General features: G+C 40.1%; 1 protein-coding gene across 2 annotated transcripts in view; it reads right to left on the minus strand.

Moving 5' to 3' along the window:
* The window catches only part of LOC136678364 (ankyrin repeat domain-containing protein 12-like), a 42,359-nt gene that overhangs the window by 8,116 nt on the left and 7,456 nt on the right, over window positions 1-26,787 (minus strand). Inside the window, exons 2-8 of one of the 2 annotated variants that reach the window (XM_066656401.1) lie at window positions 6,021-6,134; window positions 5,437-5,587; window positions 4,487-4,558; window positions 3,726-3,872; window positions 973-1,176; window positions 740-882; window positions 146-293 (exon numbers count right to left, since the gene is read on the minus strand). In XM_066656401.1, coding sequence (XP_066512498.1) covers window positions 146-293; window positions 740-882; window positions 973-1,176; window positions 3,726-3,872; window positions 4,487-4,558; window positions 5,437-5,587; window positions 6,021-6,080 — 925 coding nt within the window. In that variant the 5' untranslated portion in view covers window positions 6,081-6,134. The remainder of the gene's footprint in view (window positions 1-145; window positions 294-739; window positions 883-972; window positions 1,177-3,725; window positions 3,873-4,486; window positions 4,559-5,436; window positions 5,588-6,020; window positions 6,135-26,787) is intronic. The other variant, XM_066656402.1, reaches the window with a different exon arrangement.

Genomic DNA, 26,787 nt, shown 5'->3' on the forward strand with positions numbered 1-26,787 from the left:
CTCAGGTATAAAGTTTAAAATAACAGACAAGGAAGAAACAATTATTTATCATTCCTATGAAGAATGTGCAACAGAAAAACACAGAAAAATAATAATTCATGACAAACACAAGTACACATAAGGCAGTCACATGAGCGCCATCTACCTGAAGAGCTATCCTCTGGGTCAGATAATGGAATCTCTCCCTTGAGTAGCTGCTCCAACTCCTGAGAATCTGCAACATCCACAGGCCGCTCTCCTCTCTTGTTTGCCTGGAATGCGTTCCCTCCATGCCGCAAGAGTAGCTTCACAATCTGCATTGAATAGTGACAGGGAGACAGTTGGCACAAAAACCTGTTAGAAATCAGTAAGCTGAAAATAGCAGAAGGTCATGCTAGCCCTTTTTGACCAACGTGGAACACGTTCCATTCCAATTCGCACACCTAATTTTGAAGTGCATGGCGCATTTTCTCCAAAACAAAGTAGGTTCCTGAACCCAGAAGGTGAGTTCCCAGCTGAAAGCAAGTAACTTCTACTAATAAATCTTTGGTGCAAATGTGCACCAGTTTTCTGAAAGAATACTGAAAAAAACCAGTTCAAATTCCTGTGGTCAAAAAGAGCCATGTTGTTCTTATTATTTTGATAAGCTTTATATAATATGTATTGTACTTAACTTACAAAATGCAAAGCATAGCTTCCTATGATTACATAGGATTACACTCAAACTGGAATTGCAAAACAGTATGGCAAAGAAACTCACATCTTTGTGCCCACTACTGGAAGCATCGTGAAGAGGAGTGTCATCGTCCAATCCTTGTGTGTTCACTTCTGCTCCTGCACCAATCAGAACCTTTGCCACGTCATAGTAACCAAGGTTGCAGGCTTCATGCAGCGGTGTCCAACCTACAATAATGAAGTAAACCCTATTAGAAAACAACTAGTCCGATGAAAACAAAAATATGAGGTTTGAAGAAATAATCGTTCCCTTCCAACCTGCGAAATCTTTGACGTTTACATCCGCCCCGAGTCCGATAAGCTCCTTGACCTGCTTCACATCACCTCTAATGGCAGCCATGTGCAGGGGAGTCTCTCCGCGCTCATTCCTCTTGTTCACTTTGTCTTTTTGTCGTGATGTGGAGCTGTTAGGGATCCTTTTCTGCACTGCTGGAGTCTGGGACGGGTGGCTTGGTGTGGAGTCTGAGAATACAAAGTAGCATCAAAATCATGTGCTATTAACGTCTTATGAAATAGCGCAGCCAAAGACAAACTTATTTATTGGATTTCTTGGTTTTGAACACTGGACACTGATAGTTTATGAGGTGAATCCAGTGTTTTATGGCACAAAACACTGCGCCATTACTAGATTGTGATAAGCTCTGACCTTTCAGATGCATAGCAGCTTTTTAAATATTGGTAAAAACACCAGTCAGCCTTGTGACAAAGAGTCGCACATATTTTGAGCGTTTGTGGAGCGTGAATACATCCACACAATTTTCTTAATCAGCAAGCTCTCAGACACCACTGTAGTTTCAAGCCTGTCTGAAATTCCCTGCACAAAAAAATTATTAATCATTGCAGTGTGAACAGCTCCACAACAAATAGCAGGAGCAGTGATGAACGGTAGCCAATGACAGCTCAAGAAAACACTCAGGGAGCGAGGCATAAGCAACAAAAATAATATCAAACATGACTAAATCCATGAATACTGATCAAGGCTGCTGCTCACTATCCCAGTGGTAAGGTCTGGAGCAGCCTCTGAGTTAATATTCAAGGCAGCTTTCTCCTCTGCCCTGGTTGTGGCCACTCATGCTGTGCATGAACCCAGGAAAAAGGAGGCAGCAATAAAGCTTAGAAAAGGGTATGAAAATGTTTATAAATATTGTTCTGCAGAAATGAGTGCAGAAGAGACCACAACAAATTTCTCCAGCTTTGGATTGGAACATAATAGACAACTTTTGGGTGTACTGAGCTTCATCCTGCTTCCGTATCATCATAAAATAATCATGAAAAATCATAGGTTGCGATTAAGGCCGGACAATAATTCAATATCAATATATAATCGCAGTTTAAAATGTTTCATTAACAATGATATGATTTTTAAACACATTTTCAATATTTCATTCATTCATTATCTGTAACTGCTTATCCAATTCAGGGTCGCGGTGGGTCCAGAGCCTACCTGGAATCATTGGGCGCAAGGCGGGAACACACCCTGGAGGGGGCGCCAGTCCTTCACAGGGCAACACAGACACACACACACACTCACACCTACGGACACTTTTGAGTCGCCAAAAGTGGACTGTGGGAGGAAACCGGAGCACACGGAGGAAACCCACGCAGACACAGGGAGAACACACCACACTCCTCACAGACAGTCACCCGGAGGAAACCCACGCAGACACAGGGAGAACACACCACACTCCTCACAGACAGTCACCCGGAGGAAACCCACGCAGACACAGGGAGAACACACCACACTCCTCACAGACAGTCACCCGGAGGAAACCCACGCAGACACAGGGAGAACACACCACACTCCTCACATACAGTCACCCGGAGGAAACCCACGCAGACACAGGGAGAACACACCACACTCCTCACAGACAGTCACCCGGAGGAAACCCACGCAGACACAGGGAGAACACACCAACTCCTCACAGACAGTCACCCAGAGGTAACCCACGCAGACACAGGGAGAACACACCACACTCCTCACAGACAGTCACCCGGAGGAAACCCACGCAGACACAGGGAGAACACACCACACTCCTCACAGACATTCACCCGGAGGAAACCCACGCAGACACAGGGAGAACACACCACACTTCTCACAGACAGTCACCCAGAGGTAACCCACGCAGACACAGGGAGAACACACCACACTCCTCACAGACAGTCACCCGGAGGAAACCCACGCAGACACAGGGAGAACACACCACACTTCTCACAGACAGTCACCCAGAGGTAACCCACGCAGACACAGGGAGAACACACCACACTCCTCACAGACAGTCACCCGGTGGAAACCCACGCAGACACAGAGAGAACATACCACACTCCTCACAGACAGTCACCCGGAGCGGAAATCGAACCCACAACCTCCAGGGCCCTGGAGCTGTGTGACTGCGACACTACCTGCTGCGCCACCGTGCCGCCCTTCAATATTTCAGTACACGTTATTTACAGCATCTGTCAGCAACTGACCGTCATTGCAAGGCACTGTTGTCCATTCAGCACTCAATTTTAAATTTAGTTCAAAAATATTAATATTTGACAAAACCAAGAGGTTTATGTTTGATGGTGATGTCATATTTCTTGTTCGTTTTTGGATTTTACGTTGTTCATATCCACATCGGAATGATATAGTATTGACCAAAATTAAGAAACATATCACGATATAAATTCTGGCAGTATCGTCCAGCCCTAGTGGCGATGAATAGCAGGTTTCTTAATAATAAATAATATGTCGTAACCCACGTTGTGCAGAGTGAGTAGAGGTACTATGAAAGGGAAAGTTAAACACCCCACTCTAGGTTATGATTTAATAAACAGGAAGTATGGGTATTAATGGTTAGGTGGTATGTTATGGAGTTCTTGGAATCTGCAAAAAAAGGGGAACCAGATATGAATGGAAATTCCCCATTCAAATCCTAGGTTTCAAATGATCAAAATAAAAAAGCACCACAACTCAGCAAACTGAATGAAAAGGACGTGAGATATTAGATTATGAAATGTGTGTATTATACCTGGACTGTTGTCTCTTGCTGTCATCTGCATGAGAAGCGCCATCTGCTTGCGCTCAGACAGTGGGTAGCCAAATAAAATGTTCACAGGGGTGGACTTCTTACCCCCGGACTCCTTCTTTACCTTCTTTTTATCAGGTCCATCTTTATCTGCAGGAAGAGAATACCACCAACACAAATTTAATATGGTCATCCTTGATTGGCAAACTCATCTTTAATAGTTCTACTATTGCCATCGCTCCTAAAACGCAACAAAACAACTAGCAGCAAAAACAAACAGAAAAAAACAAAAATAATTCTGCTGTTAGCGCGTCAATACACATGCATTATCCAGCTATTCCAGTCGCCTCGGGTTTATGTGAACTATTTAAAGGCATGCGTATAAACTGATGCAGCAAAATAAAACTTGCATGTCTGTGCATGTCTGGCAATGGCTGGCTATTTCCACTGTAGAGTAGCAAGAGTAAATAAAAGTTATTAGGGAAAAAATCCTGTACATATATTTGGTAACAAGAAGGTTCCGTTCCCCCCCTCTGAGTGAAGGTCATGCCATAGAGGTTAGTGAAGTCCTAGACTATTTTAATACACAATTATAACCTATTCGCACAGAGAGTGTCTGTGGCACAGGGTGTTTTTAGGTTCATCTGGTGCTGATGTACTCCCACTGTGCCCATGCTTGCTGAGTAAGCAGACTGTAAAACGGCATGAGATTCTCCGCCGATGGTTCTGTCGCCTTTCTGCGGCGGGTTTAGCGAGGCAGTTACCTGCGTATATCCTGCAGGGAGGAAGTAATCTCTCCCCCCACATATCGCTCGACTGGCCAGGGTCAGAGTCATCTACAGTGCAGAAGCAGAGAGGAGGGAGAGGAGGAGAGGTGGAAAGGGGGAGAGGGGGGAACGGGAGAGGAGAGCATTGCGTTACACTCACTCGCTCCCCCTTCCTTGCTCAGATATTAAGCAGAACATACACTGGGCTTAGGCATGGACACAGGGCACCGTCTCTGAAATAAAAGGCTTTAAAACACTATGCACCCAATCTTCCCTCCTTAAGGACTGTTCGGACTCTCCTGTCCCTACACTGCATCCACAGAAAGAGAATCTAGACGAACTTCTGTGTCTCATTATTAGGCGAATTAGAGAAAAAATGGAGTCATCTGATTATGACTCACTTCAAAGCTTCTGGTAAATTACATTAGTGCATAACAATAACAAATGGCCTTCACATAAATTCAAGTAATCAACCTTTCCTACAGTCCCACCCTTCTTTAGCCTTTAATCCTACCGCCTTGCACATATTTGTCACTGTACTAGCTCTCTTTAGGGCACAGTTAAAACAGCCTTAAAGGCCCCTGCAGTTATAATCTCACATTCTCATCTTCCCTTCAAAAGAAAACATAAACATTGGCACTACAGTTTCTCCACATCACTACATTAAAAAAAGAAACCCCATCAGGGTAAATCACTACTTTTGAGGCTGCTCCGCGCTCTTGTTCTCACATCTGATTCGTATTTCCCTGTCCTTTGCATGAATTTAAAGACGTAGGCTGAACTGTTATATAACTCTGTGTGTGTGTGTGGGGGGGGGGGGGGGGGATAATAAAAAAAAAACACTGGTATAGTTTGTTCGTAAAAAAAAAGTTCCAAAACTAACCACTAGGGGTGGTGTTAAGTCACAGAAATGCTGCTGGAATTTTCTGCCGGAATTCTGAACTGACCTGTGTCTGAGTCCCGTTCCTCATTCCGGGGCGGGCTGACAGTGAAGGAGAGCTTGCGTTTCATGGAAGACTTGGGCTTCCCCTCCTTCCCCATGAGCTCACTCCGATCCAGCTTCGGAGTTTTTGTGAACGGGGAGATTTTATCTTTACTCTGCTGGAAGGAAATAAAGAGATCATGGCTACATCTTGACGACTGCAGTGCTTTAAAAAAACAGTTGTATGTAAAGGTTTTAAATGGCCTTTGTAAAATTATGCATGAACACATCCTCTAGAGGGAATACAGTTAAAATACACATCTTAATGCACAATTGCAATTTGATGAGTGCAGTGTGTTGGGAAAAAGAAACCAGTACATTAAACTCAGCAAATAGAATTTGTGCACAAAGAAGTGACATTCCAGGGCTTTTCAGTCTTCTGCATGAAGTGTATATTTAATTAAAGCAAATTTAAAATAACTTTTAATAGTTATAACAATAGTTATCGCATACCGTCTCACAGGCAGAGCTTTGAGGCTGAGTATCATTATAATTAATGCCATAAAAAGTATATTATCCTATATTTTTTAGTTATTATAGCCATTTCACCTTCTTCCCAGCTGTCTTTTCCACCATGGCTCCATCTCGGTCAGTCCCCGGCTTGGCCATGGTGCAGCTTCTGACTAGCTGTGACACCTAAGGCTCATAGGGCTCATCATGGGCCTAGAATGCAAAAGAGTAGATCAGAGCCACACCAGACACAATACTCAAATACAGCTCTCTGCATGGACAGGGACTCTCAGTATTCAACATGATATTTTGTCTATAAATATTCTATAGATTGTTTTTTTAACAGTAGAATGACTATAAACACCTAAGAAACATGACCCTGTATTAAGAGAGTTTTAATGTCAAGGCTCCAGTTTTCAAAAGCATCTTTGGTGTTCATTCATCACAAGATCACTCCAAAACACCCCCCCCCTCTCCCTCGCAAAAGATCACAGTTTATTTAATTACATTACTGTTAGACTTGGACTGATAACTGACAATAAAAATGATTGAGATTTTATTTAAAGGCTAAGCACCAGCGATATGAAAGTGTCAAAAAAATAAATACAGTGGAATTTGAGTTCCTAACTTGTGTTTATTGATAGTCAGAAAACATGTTATTTCTCACTACTTCAAGGAAAAACAAATGGCCCAAAGATCCCAAAATATCCAGAAAATGGACTAAATTTGTCCACTTTAAACGGGCACTTTGGAAAGGACCATCCGCTCACTCCGTTATCTGTAGCTCATTTCACTGGCGCTTTTCCAACAATATGGGCATGTAAGGACACCAACGAAAGGTGTTCAATAGCCTCTGTAACATTGAGGTAAACAGGGTAAGGACACTCACTTCGCCTGTTTTAGTTGGTGTTAGTTAACGTTAGCTTGACTCGCTAAACTCGGTGGCTCAGATTATACTCGGCTACGTAGCTGCATTACGGAGGTTTATAGTGTCGGATGAATTCGAGTTCGACTTCGATCACATTTACAAGAATAACGGTACCTCTACATTTGAGTTTAGCTTATTGCTAGGCTATTGTCATGAATAATGTTGGTTATTTAGCTAGATACTGTCATAACAGTCAGTCATAACGGTGTTTTACCGCGGCGTTGTTCAGCTGTTGTCCACCAGTGACGTCACGGTTACGTTCAAGAATTTCCGTAGCGAGCTTGGGTTTTTCCGTCAATTTAATAAAATTGTCAGTTTTAAAGCAAATTAAGCTGCTATTTTCATTTTAATTCATACTTATATATGTCAGTAACTACAATAATGTGAAATATTCATGGAGGTCCATTAAGTGGTGCTTAGCCTTTAAGAGTTATAGTTGTTTAAACATCAAATAATATTAATACTTACAATTATTCTTGAGAAATATTACACTCTACACTTTTTGTAATTAGGTAGTAATTATAGTACCATCAGGTAGAATTCAAGCCCTAGGGTCAAATCTTCACCTGTATTTTTATTATTATTTTGTAACTGAATTTACTGCTTATCCTGATAATTCCATAGATGACAGATAATAAAAAATATCATTTTTTAAAATTAAAATCAAGTTATATTTTCTAATAAATCACAAAAAAGAATACCAGTGATGCCACTGTTGGTGCAGTGAGGAATCTAATATTAGTGCCCAGACAAGGCCATCTGAAAAGGCCATGGATGAAATGGGAAAGAACAGAGGGCATGAGGAATATTCCTATCACAAATATTTGAGGAAAACTAGGGAAACATTTCGAAAAAGTGCTTTGAGGATTTCATTCGAGAACATCACCCTCATTTGAAGTCAACTCCTACTACACTACAGCCGTTCTGAAGCCATGGTAATTTTTGAACATTCATCTGGAAAATGGCATGACTACAATTTCTTGATCAGGGCTTTAAAGTGTGATTTATTCATACACTTATCGTGCTGCTGAAAGAGTGAGTCAGCAAGCCGTGTGTATGTACAGTGGAACACAGAAGATGGGTAGGTGAGGTGAAACCACATACACACATATATACATCAATCATAGAACATCCCTGCAGTTCTACAGGCAGGTGACATAGCCTTGAGACACATGTGAGGGTACGAAATATTATTTCCACAAAGTTCAACGCCAGATAATGCAGAGGAGTAAAAGAGCTGAGTCACTCTCTCATACTGGAGACTGGGAGGAGGTGGGGGAAATTAATGACTACGCCTTTTAGTAGCCAATACCTCAGCGTGGGACAAAGTGTTACAACTCAGTTCACAGGATTTCCTGTTTGATGAGAACCAGCCTTCACATAAGCCTAGTCCTATACAGCAAAACAGACTGTGTTTCAATCTTGAAAGCTGGAGCTCAGTCAGACAGGAGGATATAAAAATAAGATCAGATATTTACTTTCACTCTGTTGGGTCCTGTGTGGTTTGATACGATATTAGCACACCGTCAAGAAAGGGGTAATATTATCAATGCCAGCAAATATTACACAGTTCATTAGAGTAATGTATCAGCTTTCAATATCCAATACCTGCATTTCTCTCTGATGATGCTCACTTTTATCATTTAAAATGAGTCTATTTGGCAACCGCAGTTTTAATTTAAATACAAATTATACAATTTGGTTTACACTACCATTTTATATACAACTATGTCTATATATAAACACACACACACACATCCACACAATCAGTTTGCAGTGGTTAACACCTTTGTGACATGACAAATAAAGAAATGTAGAACCAACTTCTATTGTAGCTTTAAATGAAGTGTGGAATAAGCAGTGAATGGTTTGCTTTTGAAACTGCGGGATTGTTTATACATTGTATTAAAACCATATTTTTATATTTATCACTACTTAAATGTAATATAACCAGAAGTGGCAAAGTCATAAAGCAGAAGTAAAAATCCCCTCCAGGATTTAAATCCAATTGCCTCTAGTTTCTCTAGTCATTTTTAAACCAGACTCAGAGGTGATTGGGCCACTTTCGAGTATAATGCTCAGTGCTAGGCTATTAAACGTCTTTGCATCAACAGACATGTTTGTGGGTTTTGCGGATCCCAAAACGAGTGATGCATAGAGCAGTAATACGTAACAATCTTGTATGACCTGCCCCGGTGACAGATTTATAAGAACCACAAAATGTAAGCTTTTGAACAGAACACTCACTGTTGCCTGTAACTAACAGCTCAGCTATTACAGGCAACTCTGTTCATAACTCAATGACTGATGTACCACCGCCACATAAACAGACCGGGCCTGATGAGATTAGACGTAAACAAGCCAGAAACACCGAAACAGACAAACACACAATAACTCTTTCTGCTGCAGACAGGACATTGAATCACCGTAACAGTACATGCAGAGGAGGTGAACGTAAAGACGGGGCCTACTGCTTCGGTAAATATTATTGGGGGTAAATAACTACAACCAGTGAAAAAAAAAAAAAGAGCTTAACAACAGATACCAACAGAGAGACAGACACAAACAAATACACGCACAATCACTTACACATGCCTGGCACTGGAATGGAAACAAGAACAGACAGCCCCAAGCCCAGCGCTGTGACCCCAGTCCGATGTCTCTGCTGAGACAGGAACAGCAGGAACACTGGCTGCTCCATATACTTTCCCAACGCTCTGAGCCAAGAGTAACAGATGTGTAAATCTACATCTTGTTCCAGCCATGCAGCCTCTACCGTAATGGTGCTTTTCCACTGTGTGGGATCTGCACAGCTCCCCCACAAAATGCTGCCGGTGGCGTCACAAAAACCTCCAATTGGAACCGCAGGCTTTGAAAACCATAACTGGTGCTGTTTAGTCGTTGTGTATTCGCGTGTTGTTGTTTTTGTTTATTTTATTTTGGCTGAACACGGCTCCGCACCCCGGTTCTCACAGATCATTTTTCCTTGTTGCAAATTCAGCTTTCGCTACGGATTTAAACATCGTCAGAACACCTCGAGGTAACGTTACGAGCTGCCGTTGTGAGTTCGATAAAAACACATTAAAAAGCTGCTCAAGCTCTGCATTTCATGGTGATTGACATGCCTCTCTGGCCAATCAGCGCTCTGCAGGGTTTACACGTCACCATTTAGTACCTGCTCAACTTCCAGGAACCAGGACCAGATTTGGCCAGTGGAAAAGCAAAAGAGCCGAGCTGAATCAAATTGTTTCCAGGCAGTGGAAAAGCGCCATAAAGTATCAGCTCTCAGAACGGTGAGGGATAAGTCAAAAATAGGTCAGCCACTTTTTTGGAATTGTAGTTTGTTTTATTTCTTTAATTCCTGAGATTTACTGGACAACACTAACTCTTCTGCAGTTTATTCCATGTTTTAATGTGAATATACACATTATACTTCATATCTAGGGTACTCATTTTATTTCTCCCTAGTTATATTTATTTCAACAATATTCTAATACGCAAGTCCATGTTGAGAAAAATGACTTATCCCAGGAAAGCTGTGACATCTTCTAAATCAAAATAAAGCTAATAGAGGACAGAACATTAAGAAAAGATGTCCAGTGTTTTTCCACTGACTAACCGGATTATATTGTGTTAATATAAATAAATGTATATTTTAAGCAGAACAAAAATATAAAATGTGGACTACAATCCAGTGAACAGTGTATCAGAGTTATTTATAACAGGAGCATTCATCAGTCACGGCTCACCTCTTTGTTCAAACAGTTCAAAAGGTACATTTCTTAATGAATACGGCAAAGAATTAATGTTTAAGGAAATGGGCTATTTATTTTACATATAAAATACTGTAACAGTTCAATCTCTCATTGGAGTAGAGTGATTTTATGATGTTACTACACTGATATTATTAGTTAACTTCTCTGGTACAGAGCTCATATTTAAATGTATATTATTAAAGAGATTATTAAATAACAAAGTTGAGTGTATCATGTAACAGTGGTTAGAAGAAGTATTATTCACATTAATGTGCTGTGCCCAGCTCATGTGGGGTTCTACAGTTAAAACGGTCGTTGCCTGCAGTCTGCTCACGCTAGTCTCCCTGAACTCCAAGATGAGAAACAGAGACCCTTTTCCAATGTGAGATGGCATTTTTGCAAGATGAGTGAGACAGTAGTGAACGCAGTGTTAGAGTAAATTTATGGCACAGAGCCATTGGCCCATCTCCAATGACATATTTTCTCACACATCAATTGTTTATAAAAAAAAAAACCTGAAAAGAAAGTTATAAACAATAAACTGATGAAAACCCAATAATAATTTAAATTAAAGGTGACACAGTGGTGCTGCAGGTTAGTGTCGCAGTCATGCAGCTCCAGGGACCTGGAGGTTGTGGGTTCGATTCCCACTCCGGGTGACTGTCTGTGAGGAGTGTGGTGTGTTCTTTCTGTTTCTGTGTGGGTTTCCTCCGGGTGACTGTCTGTGAGGAGTGTGGTGTATTCTCCCTGTGTCCGCGTGGGTTCCCTCTGGGTGACTGTCTGTGAGGAGTGTGGTGTCTTCTCCCTGTGTCTGCGTGGGTTTCCTCCGGGTGACTGTCTGTGAGGAGTGTGGTGTGTTCTCTCTGTTTCTGCGTGGGTTTCCTCCGGGTGACTGTCTGTGAGGAGTGTGGTGTGTTCTCCCTGTGTCTGCGTGGGTTTCCTCCGGGTGACTGTCTGTGAGGAGTGTGGTGTGTTCTCCCTGTGTCTGCGTGGGTTCCCTCCGGTTGACTGTCTGTGAGGAGTGTGGTGTGTTCTCCCTGTGTCCGCGTGGGTTCCCTCCGGTTGACTGTCTGTGAGGAGTGTAGTGTGTTCTCCCTGTGTCTGTGTGAGTTTCCTCCGGGTGCTCCTGTTTCCGCCCACGGTCCAAAAAACACACGTTGGTAGGTGGATTGGAGACTCAAAAGTGTCCGTAGGTGTGAGTGAATGTGTGTTGCCCTGTGAAGGACTGGCGCCCCCTCCAGGGTGTATTCCTGCCTTGCACCCAATGATTCCAGGTAGGCTCTGGACCCACCCCGACCCTGAACTGGATAAGGGTTACAGATAATGGATGGATTCCTTGTTTGCCTTTTTTCAGATATAAGCAAACCTAAACTCTAAATATATAATTATTTATAATTATAATTATTTTTGTATTTTTCTTTTCTTTCAATACATGTGCCTCACTAATTATTATATATTTACATGTCATCCTTGTTTTTTAGGTCCTGTTTAATGTAGGTGTTTTTCTGAAGGGCACTGCAGACAGTGACCCATCTCTCAATCCACAGATTTAGACAAAGAGAAAGAGACAAACCTAGCTCTTGCTGAAGACTGCAGGGTGTGACTACTGTTGGAGTAGTATGTGATTGTGGCATTCCTTCAGATTACACGGCAAGAGGTTTTTGGTGCATACTTGATGGGAATATACCCTAAGACACTAAGGAATACTGAAAATATCACCAAATACTGAAACTGCACGTAGGAGTCTGTGCATATCTGACATGTGGTCATGTAATCTCTAGACAGCAAGAGAGAGAGCTATAACTACAATCACAAAATTATCAAAAGTATGAAAGTTTAATCTGATAATTGTAACAGATTCTGACATTCACAGTCTAAAGGGAAAAAGTAAACAGATAAATTTGAATGCACAGATGCACAGGCAATACTGATATTCTCTGATTTTATTAATGTTTCCAATCCAATACTTGGATGAAGAAGTTGCCGTCATGCATCCCTCTTAAAAATTATAAAATAAAAAATGAGACCTTTCCAAACTGTCATTTTGATGCTGCATCACACAGCTTCTTCCTGCTCTAGACTACAGCAGCTTGTTCTGTAAGGCTCTGATGCATAAGCCACTGCGAGCATGCAGAGGAAGGAAGAGTGTGTGATGTCATCAGACTGGGCCGAGTGCCTGTGCCCGTGCTGCAGAGTGAATAATTCAGGCACACACACACACATAGGCATACACACGCATGTGAAAAACGCTTGAGGAAAACACAGGAACAAGCCTCACAGTCACTGTCAGTGGCTGAGCTGGACAGGTAGAGGGACGCTGCTTGCGCCGGCAGGCTGACGGACGTGTCGACTGAACCGCTCGTGGTAAGAGTCAGCAGACTGTTGATGAAAACCTGAGGATCCAGCCATAACTGTTACGTTGTTATGTAACAATGACTGAGCACAGAGCGAAGAAGGAAGCAGACAGCTCCAACAGCATGGACCATAACTGCTTCATCTTGCATAAGCGCACAAAACCTTGCATAAAACCATAACAACAAACACTCATTGTCTAATAACGCCCAAAGTAAACATGCTAAACTCCCAATCATGAAGTGCTAAATTGTAATGGGGCAGCTGGCATTTTTCGAATAAATACACAAACACACTTAAAAGATATTCAGACTTACTCACACGCTCGTACATATACATGCAGTTTACTCTGTAATTTGAGCACTCATTTGCAAACGAGAAATCCTATCCTAAAGTATTCTAACAACGTGTATTTAATCTGGAAACCTCAGACTGACACACCCCATAATTTAATAAACCAGGCAAAGGTTTTACAGTACAGATTCTTTTAAGAAATATTTTAAATATTTCATTTCCAGGCAAAACAGCCACTGAGCCCCGTGCTATTCATTCAGACAAAACAATCCAACAGCACGAGAAAAGAGAATTCAGGAAGAATATAAGTGAACAAACAAAACAGCACCATATAGAGAAGGGGGGGGGGATCCTCAACTGCTTGAGAAATTCTGACAGACCAGCAAACCTGTCAACATCTGCTTCAGATCTGAAATTCTTATGTGTTTCGGTCCATCCTTACACTGTGAGCACACAAACACTGGTGTGAAAGGAAGCCATTACTGAGAAAATGAAACTGATGAAAAACAGGATAAATTGCACTAGAAACAAAGACGACATTGGAGAAGTAAATTAAAGCTGTATGGACTGATTACTTCCTTTACTGTCAGAATGCTCAGCGCTCAACTACAAAAATACATGATAATTGCAGCTGTACTGCACACACGCACGCACACAGTGGATGAAGGTAGCTGCATGGAACACGGTAACCTGATCCAGTGACTGCAGAGGAGGCCAGAGAGAGCTTGAAGCCAAGAATAGTCTTGGAGACACACACACACAAAATAGGAGTGTGTCTGAAAATAATTAGACTTTCGATGTGCAAAACTATGTGTGAGAGAGGGTTGTTTTTCTGAAGCTGTGCAAAACTTCAGTAAAATACAGATAGGAAAAACACATTATGTAACAATACAATGCTTTATGGCAAAGTTTCCCACAAAACCACTCTGCTGAAATTAACCTAGCCTGATCTTGATAACAGATCTGATCCACTGCTGTGTCTCTCAGACGCACGAACACAAATCAGATAAACACAGTCGAAAATACTGCTTTCAGCATGGCATTCATAAACCCCCCCCCAACATCTCACCCATTAATGTTTATACACGTGTGTGTGGGTTAAACCTCCTACACACACCGCTCACTATCCATCACATAGAATCTTTTGAAAGGAGAAGGGGGAGAAAAAAAAAAAAAGAAAGAAAGGCCACACACTAGGTGGGCAGGACTTGGCGGAGGGTAAATCACAGAAATGATGGCCTAAAGAGCACCTCCTCACAGACCTTCATTATGTAGATGAAATAACAGTTTTAAAGTACACTAAGGGATACGCTAGGGACTGAGTTTAGAAATGTTTTAGAGCCTCCATGACTTGCTGCTTTTCATCGGTGGAAGTAAATGTGTTTAACTGACACACATTAACACGTTTAACTAGTAACACACACTGCAGATGTGATCAGTTTTTTTACTGGTGTCCCTAGCCACTAAAATGCATACGGACACATTGATATTTTCTCTGTGTTCATTCCCCTTTTTAACAAATCCGTCTGCAACATTCACACAATTAGGGTGTTTAAGAAAGTTCTATGTACATAATATTTTGTCTACAACTTCGTAATTTTGGACCCAACATTCACTAACCTGGCAGTGTGGAAATATCCGGTTCTCCGTGATTAAAAAGCTTAAATGTTTAATTTGTCTCAACTGACCAGCTGATAGAATGGGCGCCATTGCCATAAGTTCTGAAAATAGATCACACTGGAACAGTGTGTGCTCTTTAATGACAGCTTAAGTCAGCCGTGTGCTTTGCAAAAAGAATATTTCTAAATAAAACTACTAGAGCTGGCATTTCAGACCATAGACAGTAATTCACAGCCTATTCGTATTATGTATGATGTCTAAGATAACAGAGAATGACTTGTAATTTCTAATAAGGGGCGATGAGTCAGAATAAGAATATTTTAAATATTTTACATTGATACACATCTTAGAGAACAATTTATATATCTCTGATCCAAAAATACACTACCACAGCCTTACTGCGGGGTTAAGATTTGTCTTTGAATACACTTACTAATTAGCTTGAGCTGTCAGCAGGCTCAGTCATTCAATGTGGAGTAATTAAAGCCACATTACACATTAAAAAAAAAAAAAGGCTTCTAGGTTTCTGTAAAAATTTAAAACATGTATCTCAAAGTAGTAACTTTACAGGAGAATGGAAAAGGGAAAAAAATCTTAATATTCAAAGAAGTCAATGTAAAAAGATTTTATTCCAAATAATGTTGAAGCATTTCTATTGGTTCATTCATCATCAACTTTCACTGCTGCTGTGTTACTATGTGGTACTACACATCATGTAGTAAACTAAAAATCTACAGAAACACACACACACACCGTAAACATCGTAACTCGGGACTGACGTAAGCCGAGGACCTCCTGTGTGTACACACACACACACACACACGGTCCTCGGGTTACGTCAGTCCTGAGTTACGATGTTTCGTGGTTACGACACATCTCCGATTTACTGTATAAAGCCTTGTTTCGACTTAAGTGGTTTTTCGTAAATGTCGTAACGTGAACTTCGTGTTTGGTGTGTGCGGCGGAAGAATACACGGTTACGCGGCTCGGGACCGAGGAGGATAGGTGTTAGGATAGGATAAGTGCTTACAGTATGTTATTTACGTACAGTATGTACGTATGTTCTGACTTACACCGAAAATTTACGACGGTTTACGACGCGACGTAGGAACGGATCAACGTCCTAAGTCGAGGACCCCCTGTAATATATATATATATATATATAAACAAAACACTGAAAACTACTTTTATTAATTTCAAGAACACACCAATGCAACAAAACAAATGTTATATTAATATTAATCATATAAAATTAAATATATATCAATAGCATTAAAAGGTTTACTATAAAGCCTATATACAGTTTCAAATATTCAAATATAAAGAAGTGACAAAAGAAATCAGTAAACATTTGCTTATTTTATAAACAAAAGTAATTTACCAAGATTCTGATGTTGTATAAGGAAACAATGTTTTCCTTATTTACAGTCAGAATATCACCGTTATCACCATTCTGATTTTTTTTTTTTCGTGTAAAAAAAATATGACGACATTACTACAAACGATACGATATGGTACAGCCCTAACACACACACACACACACACACACACACACACACACACACACTAATAAGCCTCCATGTATTATATTTCCATGATTCTCTCTTACACACTTACACAGATATGCTTGGATTCCTCTCCTATGAATGAGAAGCAAAGCTGAAGCCTGACTGCCATGACAACAACAAGGTCTTGCTGCCATTGGCTCTGGCTCAGCCCAACACCCCTGAACGAACACAGACACAGACACAATGTAAATCCGCTCCCTGCCCCCAAAGTGTCTACATAAATCATACTACTCTAGAAAAGGATAAAAACAAAGCAAAAACAGATCTCCACAGCACACATGATCAGTAATTCTGATCAACTCTGCAATCTCTGCAACCCTTTCAGCACACACACAGTTAAACTGCAAAACAGGTTTCATATTTCTGGACGTGCTTTTTTTTTGGTGAAACACTGCGGAATGTAGATGAATAAACAAATAAGTCAGTATGTTTCAGATGGGACGGTGCCCCCGGGTGGGTGTTTTTTGTGGCTGTTCATTTTTCAAAAGTAGCTTCTTAACAAACAAACAACCAATTTCTGCATTCATTTAGACACCAACCATTTTCTGCTGATTCAACAAAGAGACTGGATTATTCAAACTTGGCATGGGAAGGGTTAACAAACAGTGAGTTGAACTTCCTGGTAGGACTGGAGCTGAGAGTGCTTTAAGGAGCCTACGGTCTGCAGCTCAGAATGTAGGTTAATGACCACAGATACCCACGCTAGGACAGAACAATGCACCATTTACTGCAGATTACACACAAGGGTGGGGGGGCTGAAGTGATAGAGACAGAGCAAAAAAAAAAAAGAAAGGAAAAAGTAAACGAGCAAGAAAAGGAATGAATGAGTGAGTATGAGAAGAGAGAGAGAGGGAGAGAGAGAGAGAGAGAGAGAGAGAGAGAGAGAGGATTGAGAGGAAGGGGGTTGGTAAAGGATTAGGGCAAAGGCCAGTAGACAAGTGTGGGTCTTACTATAGGAGCGCTGTCATAATCAGCCTCTTGCTAGTCCTCGTCTGCCTGATTATGAGCCGAACTGCACAGACGTAGATTAACAGACCGTTTACTGTCCTCTGCCTTCACTGCAACCAACACTTCACAAGTTCAGAGGGGATTTTTTTTTTCCAACGACACATATTTAAGTCAACCATGTTGTAAATTGGCCTCCTCACTGCATTTTGATGCCGGATGAAGAAATACAACAACCAACAGAATCCAACACACACACACCAAATATGTACCAAGATCCACATAGTACAGAGGGAAAAGAAAAAAAAAACAAATAGAAAAACGTTAAAACTGACACATGTCTCAAGAGGGTCTCGTCATTGCTCATCCTTCACTGAAAGCACTGGTAAATTACAATAACTAGTCATTCCATGTATTTCTGAACTGACAACCGTTCAGTTTTAAATGACACTATTCTCCACACTACTGTACATTTATTTAAAAATGTAAATCTTACATAAAAAGCCCAAACAGTACTTGTAGTATATACCTACTATTCTCAGGACCTTTCACATTTAATACACAGAGAAAATCTAGTCATGAAACAAAAAGTCTTCACATTAGAGTTTGACATATACCAATTATACTGTAGGCTAGGAAATAATACCAGCATTAAATTATTAATTAAACTAATAATCTACTAGTTGTTCCAGTCAAAAATGTAAGTACATAATACAAAACAACAAAATTAAGTAGGAAACTAACTCCTTATCCACATTATCTCTTAAGCATATTAGAGACAAAATAAATATTACTGATATCATCTTGGACAAATATTTACTACGGGTTTAGATTAATGAGGTCCCAGAGTGACATCATAAGATACATCCTTTGGTCTCTTCTGATGGTGTCTGTGTTCTGTTTCTTAATTTAAAACCATCAGGTCTGGACTTTTCCAGAGTTGTACTTTCACACTTGCGAAATACAGCTGGAGATTCTGTGTATCAGATGTGCTCTCACCACCAGAAATGTTCCATGAGGTTTAGGCACAGGGAGATGCCTAACAGATGCCATTATACGTTAATCTATTAAAATGTTATTTTGACAGATTGAGTCTCAATAGTATGATACACTACTAACAAAAGATTTATATTTTTTTAAATAATTTCCATATTGTCAAGACTAACATTGTGAAAAGATCAACATACAAGTTAATAATTCAAGACAGAAGGAGTTACCAGGTCCTGTAAATTAATTTGTTTTCAGATATGTAACATGTAATTTGTTTAAACCAATTTAATACAAGTTTTCAAGATAAATCACCTGTATAATTTCACCAAAATTATACAAACAGCCAAATTAGGAGACTAACGATTGTACCCACAACTGTATTCAAGGGCCTTCTTTTAAAAACCTGGGCCTTTTTCAACTGTTGGTACAATGGGAAAATCCAAGCAACTCAGCCAACCTTAAGGATCCTCCTTAGAAACAATTTCCAAATAAAAAAAAAACCACATTATTAATGAAGGAGGTGTAAATTAAGTCTTAGGACTGAATAAAGTCTGTTGTGAAAAGCAAAAAATTCAAGACAATAATAAAGGAAATGGTGAATGCCCTGGGGGCTTCAAATACCAAAGTGTCCACATCCAAAATGAAGTGTGTGCTACAAAGCCATAGCCTGAGAAGCTGCTATGAATAAAAAAAAGCCACTACTTCAAGACAGACAGAAGTTTGCCATCTGATCATCAGGACAAATAGCTGTCAGACAAAACAAAAGTTGAAGTGTCTAGCCATAAAGATCAGTGCTCTGTATGGAGGAGCGAGGATGAACCTTTTAAACCAAAGACAACCATACCAATTCTAAACCGTGAAGGTGGAAGTACCATGTTGAAGGGCTGCACTGCTTGGAAGGAGACTTCTGAATTTATGATGGATAGCATCATGAAGAAACCTTGTTGCAAATGGGTCTTCCAACAGGAAAATCAACCAACCTATACGTTCTTCCAAAGTAGTGACAAAACTGCTTAGGAACAACAAGGTGAATGTACTGGAGTGGCCACTGTCAAGACCTCATCTGAATTCATTAGAAAAATCGGTGGGCTGAACAGAAAAATAGCGTTTGAGAAAGGAGGCCAAAACTTGACTAAATTACACCATTTCTGTCAGGAGGATTCAACTAAAATTCCAGGAAAGTATTATGAGAACCTTGTGCAAGGCTACACCAAGTGTATTATTCCAGTCGAGCAGTTTACATTTTGATCCACTGAATATCTGAGAGAAATCGTAAATATCAGCCTCTTAAATAAATACAACTATCACACAAAACATACGGTGATACGGAATGAGTGTCAGAGTTAGGAGTCAGGTGTGGTGCTCAATAACAATAACAACATGTGCACTGCAAGCTTGGCAGTGAAAAAATAACTGAAATAAGGAAAAGAAACAACTCAAAAACATATAACCAAATTTGTAGAATTACTGTCAGAAATCACAGATTTTTGCTGAATATTAATCATGGAATTTGTCAGCTCTTCGCTGCAAAGAAAAACTCGGAATGTTAGCACTCTCCTTCTGGACAAGCATGTCTATTTTACTCTCTACTGAATCAGAGTTCTCTCTTCAGTAAAACAGCGCCACATGCTCTTGCCTCTCCTAAAAAGACAGTGCACTGTTGCTTTCCATCACAAGATGGAGAGTAAAATACAACAGACCATTAGTAATATATACAATATCGCCTAGTTTGACATTACTGTGATCAATATCATATAATATCAAAATACAGGGGGTCCTCGACTTACGACGTTGATCCGTTCTTACGTCACGTTGTAAACCGATTTTCGGTGTAAATCGGAACATACTGTACGTAAATTTAATACTGTACGCACACGTGAGAGAGAACGACGTAGCAGCGAGCTAGAATGGTGTACAACGGGACAGGGGTGACGCCATCCTCCTCGGTCCAGAGCCGCGTAACCGTGTATTCTTCCGCCATTACGACGTTTACGACGCAAAACCACTTAAGTCGAAACAAGCCTTTATACAGTAAATGGGAGATGTGTCATTGTAGCTCGGGACTGGCGTAACCCGAGGACCTCCTGTAATATTATATACAAGTGAGAAATAACCATTCAAGCCTTAGAAAATTATGTTTACATGAAACACACAAACATATAACCTCCAAAACACATGGCCCATTGTTTATTGATTATGTTTAGTTAATCAATAATTTAGTATAGGTCTGGGTGATAAAAGCACAGTAATATGTATCGCGATTGACACATCAATAACAATAAAAATGTTCACTAAAAGGTTAGAGACTCTCACAAACCGCCAGGAAAGCACATAGTGTAACCGCCCTTGCTCTTAAACAGCCAATCAGATCCTTTCATAATGGAACAAGCTATGAGTGACACACAGAAAATCGCCTGTGGGGGTGACTGTGAATCCAGTTTGAGTACCTAAAGAGCTATTAAGCACCTGTTAACAACCACAACATAAACATAGACATAAACATAATTATATATCATTCTGACAGACCACTTATCTGTTTATCTGCAGCCGGTGATGAAGAAAAGGTTATGAAATGAAACTGAATTGTGGAAACGTTTAGGTTTTAGGAATGCATTCATGACAAAATAAATATTTTAAATGTGTACTGACTACAATTTATAGAAGGATTTTCTTTTTAAAAAAACTGTGAAAATGGTTTCATTTAATCTGTACAGATCATTGTGATAACATGTATGCTCACGTTACCCAGGCCTAGATTAGTGCATTTTAATTCTTTGAAAAACTGGTGGTAAAATGTGCTTCTCATTAGTTACGTACCGGAGTAGGTTTCACTTTCACAGACATGTTTTTAACTGGCAGGAGCAGTGAGATATTAACTTGCTGCCTGCTGAAATGGGCACTAACCCATTAGCATTTTGGTGTCAAGTGCTGCTTCGTATGGATACATTTTTTGTTGTTTCACATTTCATTGATGTAGTTAACCACTTTCAGTACACAAGGTTCCGGCTCATACATGTGTAGCACGCCCTGTGTAGCCCATGTGCAGTCTGCCCTAAGGGAAAATCACCTAAAAGATATAATGGTCTTATAACAGCAATCAATCTAAAGGATGTGCTGTTTTATTAAGAAAACACATCTCATTTTGAAACTTGATGTCAGAGGCAACAATTTATAAAATATCCAGCACTGACACGCTAGCAGTGAACCTCATGTTTTCACAGCAGTCAGCTTCTGAAAACAAAAACAAGCACAGGTCATGAGCAGTTCATGAGCTAAGCTGCCTCTCAGAGTGAAACACATGGCTGTCAACCAATTGACTACGAGCAGCAGCCGTTACAACCAGAGATTCTCTCAAAAAAAAAAAAAAAAGAAAAAAAAAAGAAAAGAAAAACCTGACAAAAACATCCAGCAAAGTACATTGTGCAATCAGCAGGCTCCTCCCTCCAAACACACACACACACGTGTGTGTTTGTGTGTGCGTGCGTGCGTGCAGGCGGGTTGGTTCACATACACTGTGTAACTGCACTCACACACACACAGACTAAGTTATTATGAAGACTTTCGTTTTCACATCCTCTTTGAAACCAGTTTGCCAGAGTGGACGGCCTTCAGCTACAGAGGGCACAGAGCTACGCTGCTGCAATATCAAAATATGCAGTCCAAAAATACACAGCAGAAATGGGAATTACAGAATACCTTACATTTACCTAAATGCAAAGTCACAGCCATTTTAAAATCTATTCTTGTCCCTGGTGCTAATTTCCTTATTCATCTGAATAACTATATATCTGGCAGTAAAATATTTTTTGCAAGATGGTAAACGGTCTACCCGGACTTGGCCCAACTGTGCCACTCTTCTGCCCCCAGCCTGTGCTCACGATATGTTTAATATTCAGGGCCCAAGTACTTTTACATTAACAGACTGTGGCTTTTTATTTGAAATAATGTCACTGTTGCACAGCTCAATAGAGTTTATAATGACAACATGTTCAAGCTTAGTCAACGATCACACTAGAGGCGTACCGTGCCGGAGTCCAGCGGCACCCTGCCTGAGCCGAGTCTACCTGTTCGAGCGGGCCTAGGCAAGAATCAGCGATAAGGAGCAATTACACTAGCCAAAGAAACTGGACTATGTCGGTCAAACGTGCTCAGGCACAGCAAGGGTAATACACTGTGAGTACACCCTAAATAAACCACAAGAGAAAAGGATGATACGTGAACTCTTGATGGGGAATCAGTTCAACAGTGCTCAATTCTGTACTAAATGGGCAAAAGTGTCTCTTCACACTCTGTCTCACATATAGACTGAAGGCCCGCTCTGCAGTATCCAATGCTGCGTTCGGGTGCTCATCGGAATATTGTATATACCGGGTGGTTAAGTAGTAAATACGACTTCACTGCGTTCGGGAGCTTGGCTGAATCTGTACACATCATGTCCCCAAAAAGTAATTTATCATTAAACAACAACCTAAAAGGTTTTTGAGTAATAACAAAACTGATCAAAATATCTGTCTTTCAATTACAGAAAACATGCGTAATATTTGTCATTTTCTCCCGGGAAAGAGGTAAAAGGTCGTAATATACGTCACATCTCGTAAACTCATGTATTATCTAGAATCCAGAGTTTACCAGTGGTAGATACGACTTTGTCCGCCGTTCCTGTGCAATTTACAAGTCTGAAAAATGGTATCTCCCAGTTTCCAGCATCATAAGCCCCTTCTCAAAAAGCTAAATGAACTTTTGCTGAGCACAGAGGACAAGTCATGAGAACGAGTTTAATTTAGTCAGGTCGGACAGGAAACTTTAGGTTTGGCATCAAACTGGGGAAAGACTGAACCCAATATGTGTTATGAAAGCAGTTAAGAGTGGAGGAGGAAGCGTTATGGTTTGGGTGATGCTTTCTTCAGCAGGATTTGGGCCTCATATATATCTACATGGCTATATGAATGCTAATGTTTATCAGAAACGTCTTCCGTAACAGGTGGTTCCTTCCTTTCTCCCCATCAGCCAGCACGTTTTATGCAAGGCAATCTCCCTGTCACACTGCAAAACAGGTAAATCCACTCAACTGAAGCTGTGAACATTAAAATAATAAAACGGCAGTCCACAGTACTCATCTGAACTACGAATCTCTGGAAGATCACTGGTGACAGCGGCATGGCTAAGAAAATGTTACCAAATTGTGGAAAAGCCTGAAAGACGAGTGGAATTAAAACAAGAGCAATGTGAAAAATCTATGACATACTGTATGCGCAGACATGCTGAACAAACTCTAAACAAACGTTCGAAAGCTGTAATGATCAAATGTGTGACATATTGTAAGTATATTTTAACATTTAAGTATTAAAAAATGTTTTTAAAAGTATGAATTTTGCTTCACCTACATCCACTCAATTCCTTTTCGGATAAATTTAAGTTGGGGTGAGTAGTAAGACTGAAATTTAGGAAAAAATAAGCTGTACACTTGATTAATCCATGTCATGTTCGGGGTCATGGTTGGTCCGGTGCCTATTCCAGAATCACTGGACAGGAACACATTCACGTCTACGGATACTTTTGCACAGACAGTCCACCTGCCAATGTGTGTTTTTGGACTGTGGGAAGAAACCAACACAGATACAGGGAGAACACGGCAAACTCTTCACAGTCACCCGAGGCGGGGACTGAGATCACAAACCCGGAACCCTGGAGCCGTATGACAGCGACACTACTGAGTCAGCCTGCTCCAGGTGGTGTCACTGAAATTATGTTCCCCTTCAAAAAATGAAACTAGGCAAGCCTAGTTTTGCAGGACCGCCATTAGCCATATAGCTATTGTCACAGAGGTGTTTCTGGCATTTCAAAAAAAGGAAAGCCCAAAATACATACGCTTGTCATTGCTTTGGTGCTTCATATCAATTCATCTTTGTTTACATGTGGTTTTTATTATGTGATTGTGTTATACAGAAAATTTGGAGTTTGTTGAGCTGCTGAGCTTGTGAATTAACCTATGCCGAAAAAAGTTTCTGGCCACTGTGCATGGTGTTACGCCAAACACAGCCCAAAAAACACACACAAATGGAGTGTGTTCCTGTCTTATTTCCTACTATTCAGCCACGGTTCACACTGAAGAACTTACTCTTCTTTCGTTCTAGCTGGGAACAAGTTTTTCTGTTTCTCGAACCAGCTTATGTGGAAACACCCCGAATGGTTCCAAATTTAGTTCACAAAACGGAATGTGAAATACGGCTGTACTAACAGTTCCTATTCGCACATGCACATTTCAACATTAGGAGTCAGTCAGTCAGTAAGCAAAAATGCCTCTTCTAGGCCGGCTGAGTAGACGGTCCGGCAACAAGGCACTACCAAATCACACCTTCACAAGCAACTACCCAAACGCACACCTGGAAGACGACCAAAACAATCAGCATCAGTTCAACAGTACTCATTTATCTTTAAGAAAAAAAAAAGTGTTTCTGTGCATCCTTCCACTTTCAGAGGACAACTGAATTGGAAAGAAACCGTTTGTGTTTCTCAGAACAATGGACTGGTCACTTCAGATCCCAAACTAAATTATCATGGGATGTGACTAAATTTTGAAGATGTTGAAAAATCTCTCTCCTGTGTGGGGAAGAAAGAAAAAAAAAGACTGGAAGCTGTAGTAAACGCAAGAACTGAGCATGTTCAACACTGAACTTAAATTATATTTATATTCAATTTCTAATTTATTTTGTTTTTGAGATTTCAGTTAAATGGACATCTTCACTGCTTCTCAGACTAATAATTAAATACATAGAAGTGATATCTGATTTCTGTTTTTCTTTTTGGCGTAAAATAATATTTTTTGACAAAATATCAGGAATGTTAAGTCCCGTTTCAGTTACATTGACATGACTTGCCAAGTTAAAGTATGACTCACCTTCAACAATTAAAAGAAAAGAACTGATGGAAGCGACTGTATCCTCATGTATCGAACATGTGCACGATTTTTAGTCCATTGATTTCTCACGGCTACAAGAAAGCTTGTAGTTACTATAATGATTCTGAAAATTTCCAACCTTTGTAAACATTTAAAAGGCAGACTACTTGTACTACTTGTAAATAATGGGCAAAACACAGGGTGCCAGACATCAATGAACTGGACCAAAGACAACAATAAACGTGCAGTGCCACACAGCAAATTCAGCAGTGTTAAATCAACATTACTAGTGTTAATTTAACACTGTTACTGTAATAATTTAACACTCTCAGTGTTAATTTAACACTAACAGTTGCTGTGTATATCATTGCATGGTTGTAGCCCAACACCTCAGACCTAAAAATGCTAAAGTAATTAAACAAACCATTATTATGCTGCTGCAATCATGTCATAAACACTTTCCATGAGATTTCCTACTAGTAGAGAGTCAAATGTTGTATGAAGCTTTCATATAAACACTGTTATTGAAGTTGTAATTTTGGTTTTATAAGATGTATATAAATTATTATAATGAACCTTACTAAGGTTTAGGTAAAACTGAGTGCTATGCCAAGTTTGAAAGATACTCTTTCAGGAGAGAAGAGCAGCACTTATGTAGTATGAGTTTATTCACTATATTAACATGAACTTAAACGTCACCTGGTACTGTGATATGTTTGGATAGTTTATACTGAATTTTATCAGTGTCTCCCAACACTAAAATATATGTCATAAACGTTATTACACTGTCAATATTAGTCACAAAGCTAATTCTGCTTCTGCCTTTCACTGTCATCTGCAACGCTTCTGCTGTCAAAACACAACATCAATGAATGGGTTCATTCCAAAACATGTGAAATGCAATTTTCATGCACTGCCTTGTCATTTTTATATCGACACTTTTGTTAGAAGTGGGTTTTATGTAACAACAACAACCAAAAAAACCTCATCAGTAGATGTATCAAGATGTCTATTACAGAAATAAAGGATGGGTTATATATATATCAAAGATGGCATATCAGATGGTAGCCAAACTTGTAATAAAACGACACATTTGGGAACAAAATGCTTTAAATGTTTACATAAAATTGAAAAGTAGCTTCTTATAAATTCTCTCTCTAATAGGGTAGTGTGTATACATATGAAATGGTTATTACATATCAACATTACTAAAAACAGATAAACCTGGTCAGTCAAGGTACTAACAGGGAATTCATTTTTGGTTTAAGATGCAGACCCACTCCCTTTTACTGACTAAAGCGGCAACAAAGGCTTCAACAGCAGTTTTCACTCAGCAGATTTTATTTTGGTCATTACTCATCACTGAGCTGTCATTTTACGCATAAATCCAAAATATCATCTTATGAGGCCTGAGCTGGTAAAAGAGTGTTACAATTCTGGTAAATTGTAATTAATCTCGTAAAAGAGATCTGAATATGTTTTAATCACTAAGCACGGCCATTTCAGCCGGGGTTGT

Source organism: Hoplias malabaricus, chromosome Y (assembly GCF_029633855.1).
Source record: "Hoplias malabaricus isolate fHopMal1 chromosome Y, fHopMal1.hap1, whole genome shotgun sequence".
NCBI lineage: Eukaryota > Metazoa > Chordata > Actinopteri > Characiformes > Erythrinidae > Hoplias > Hoplias malabaricus.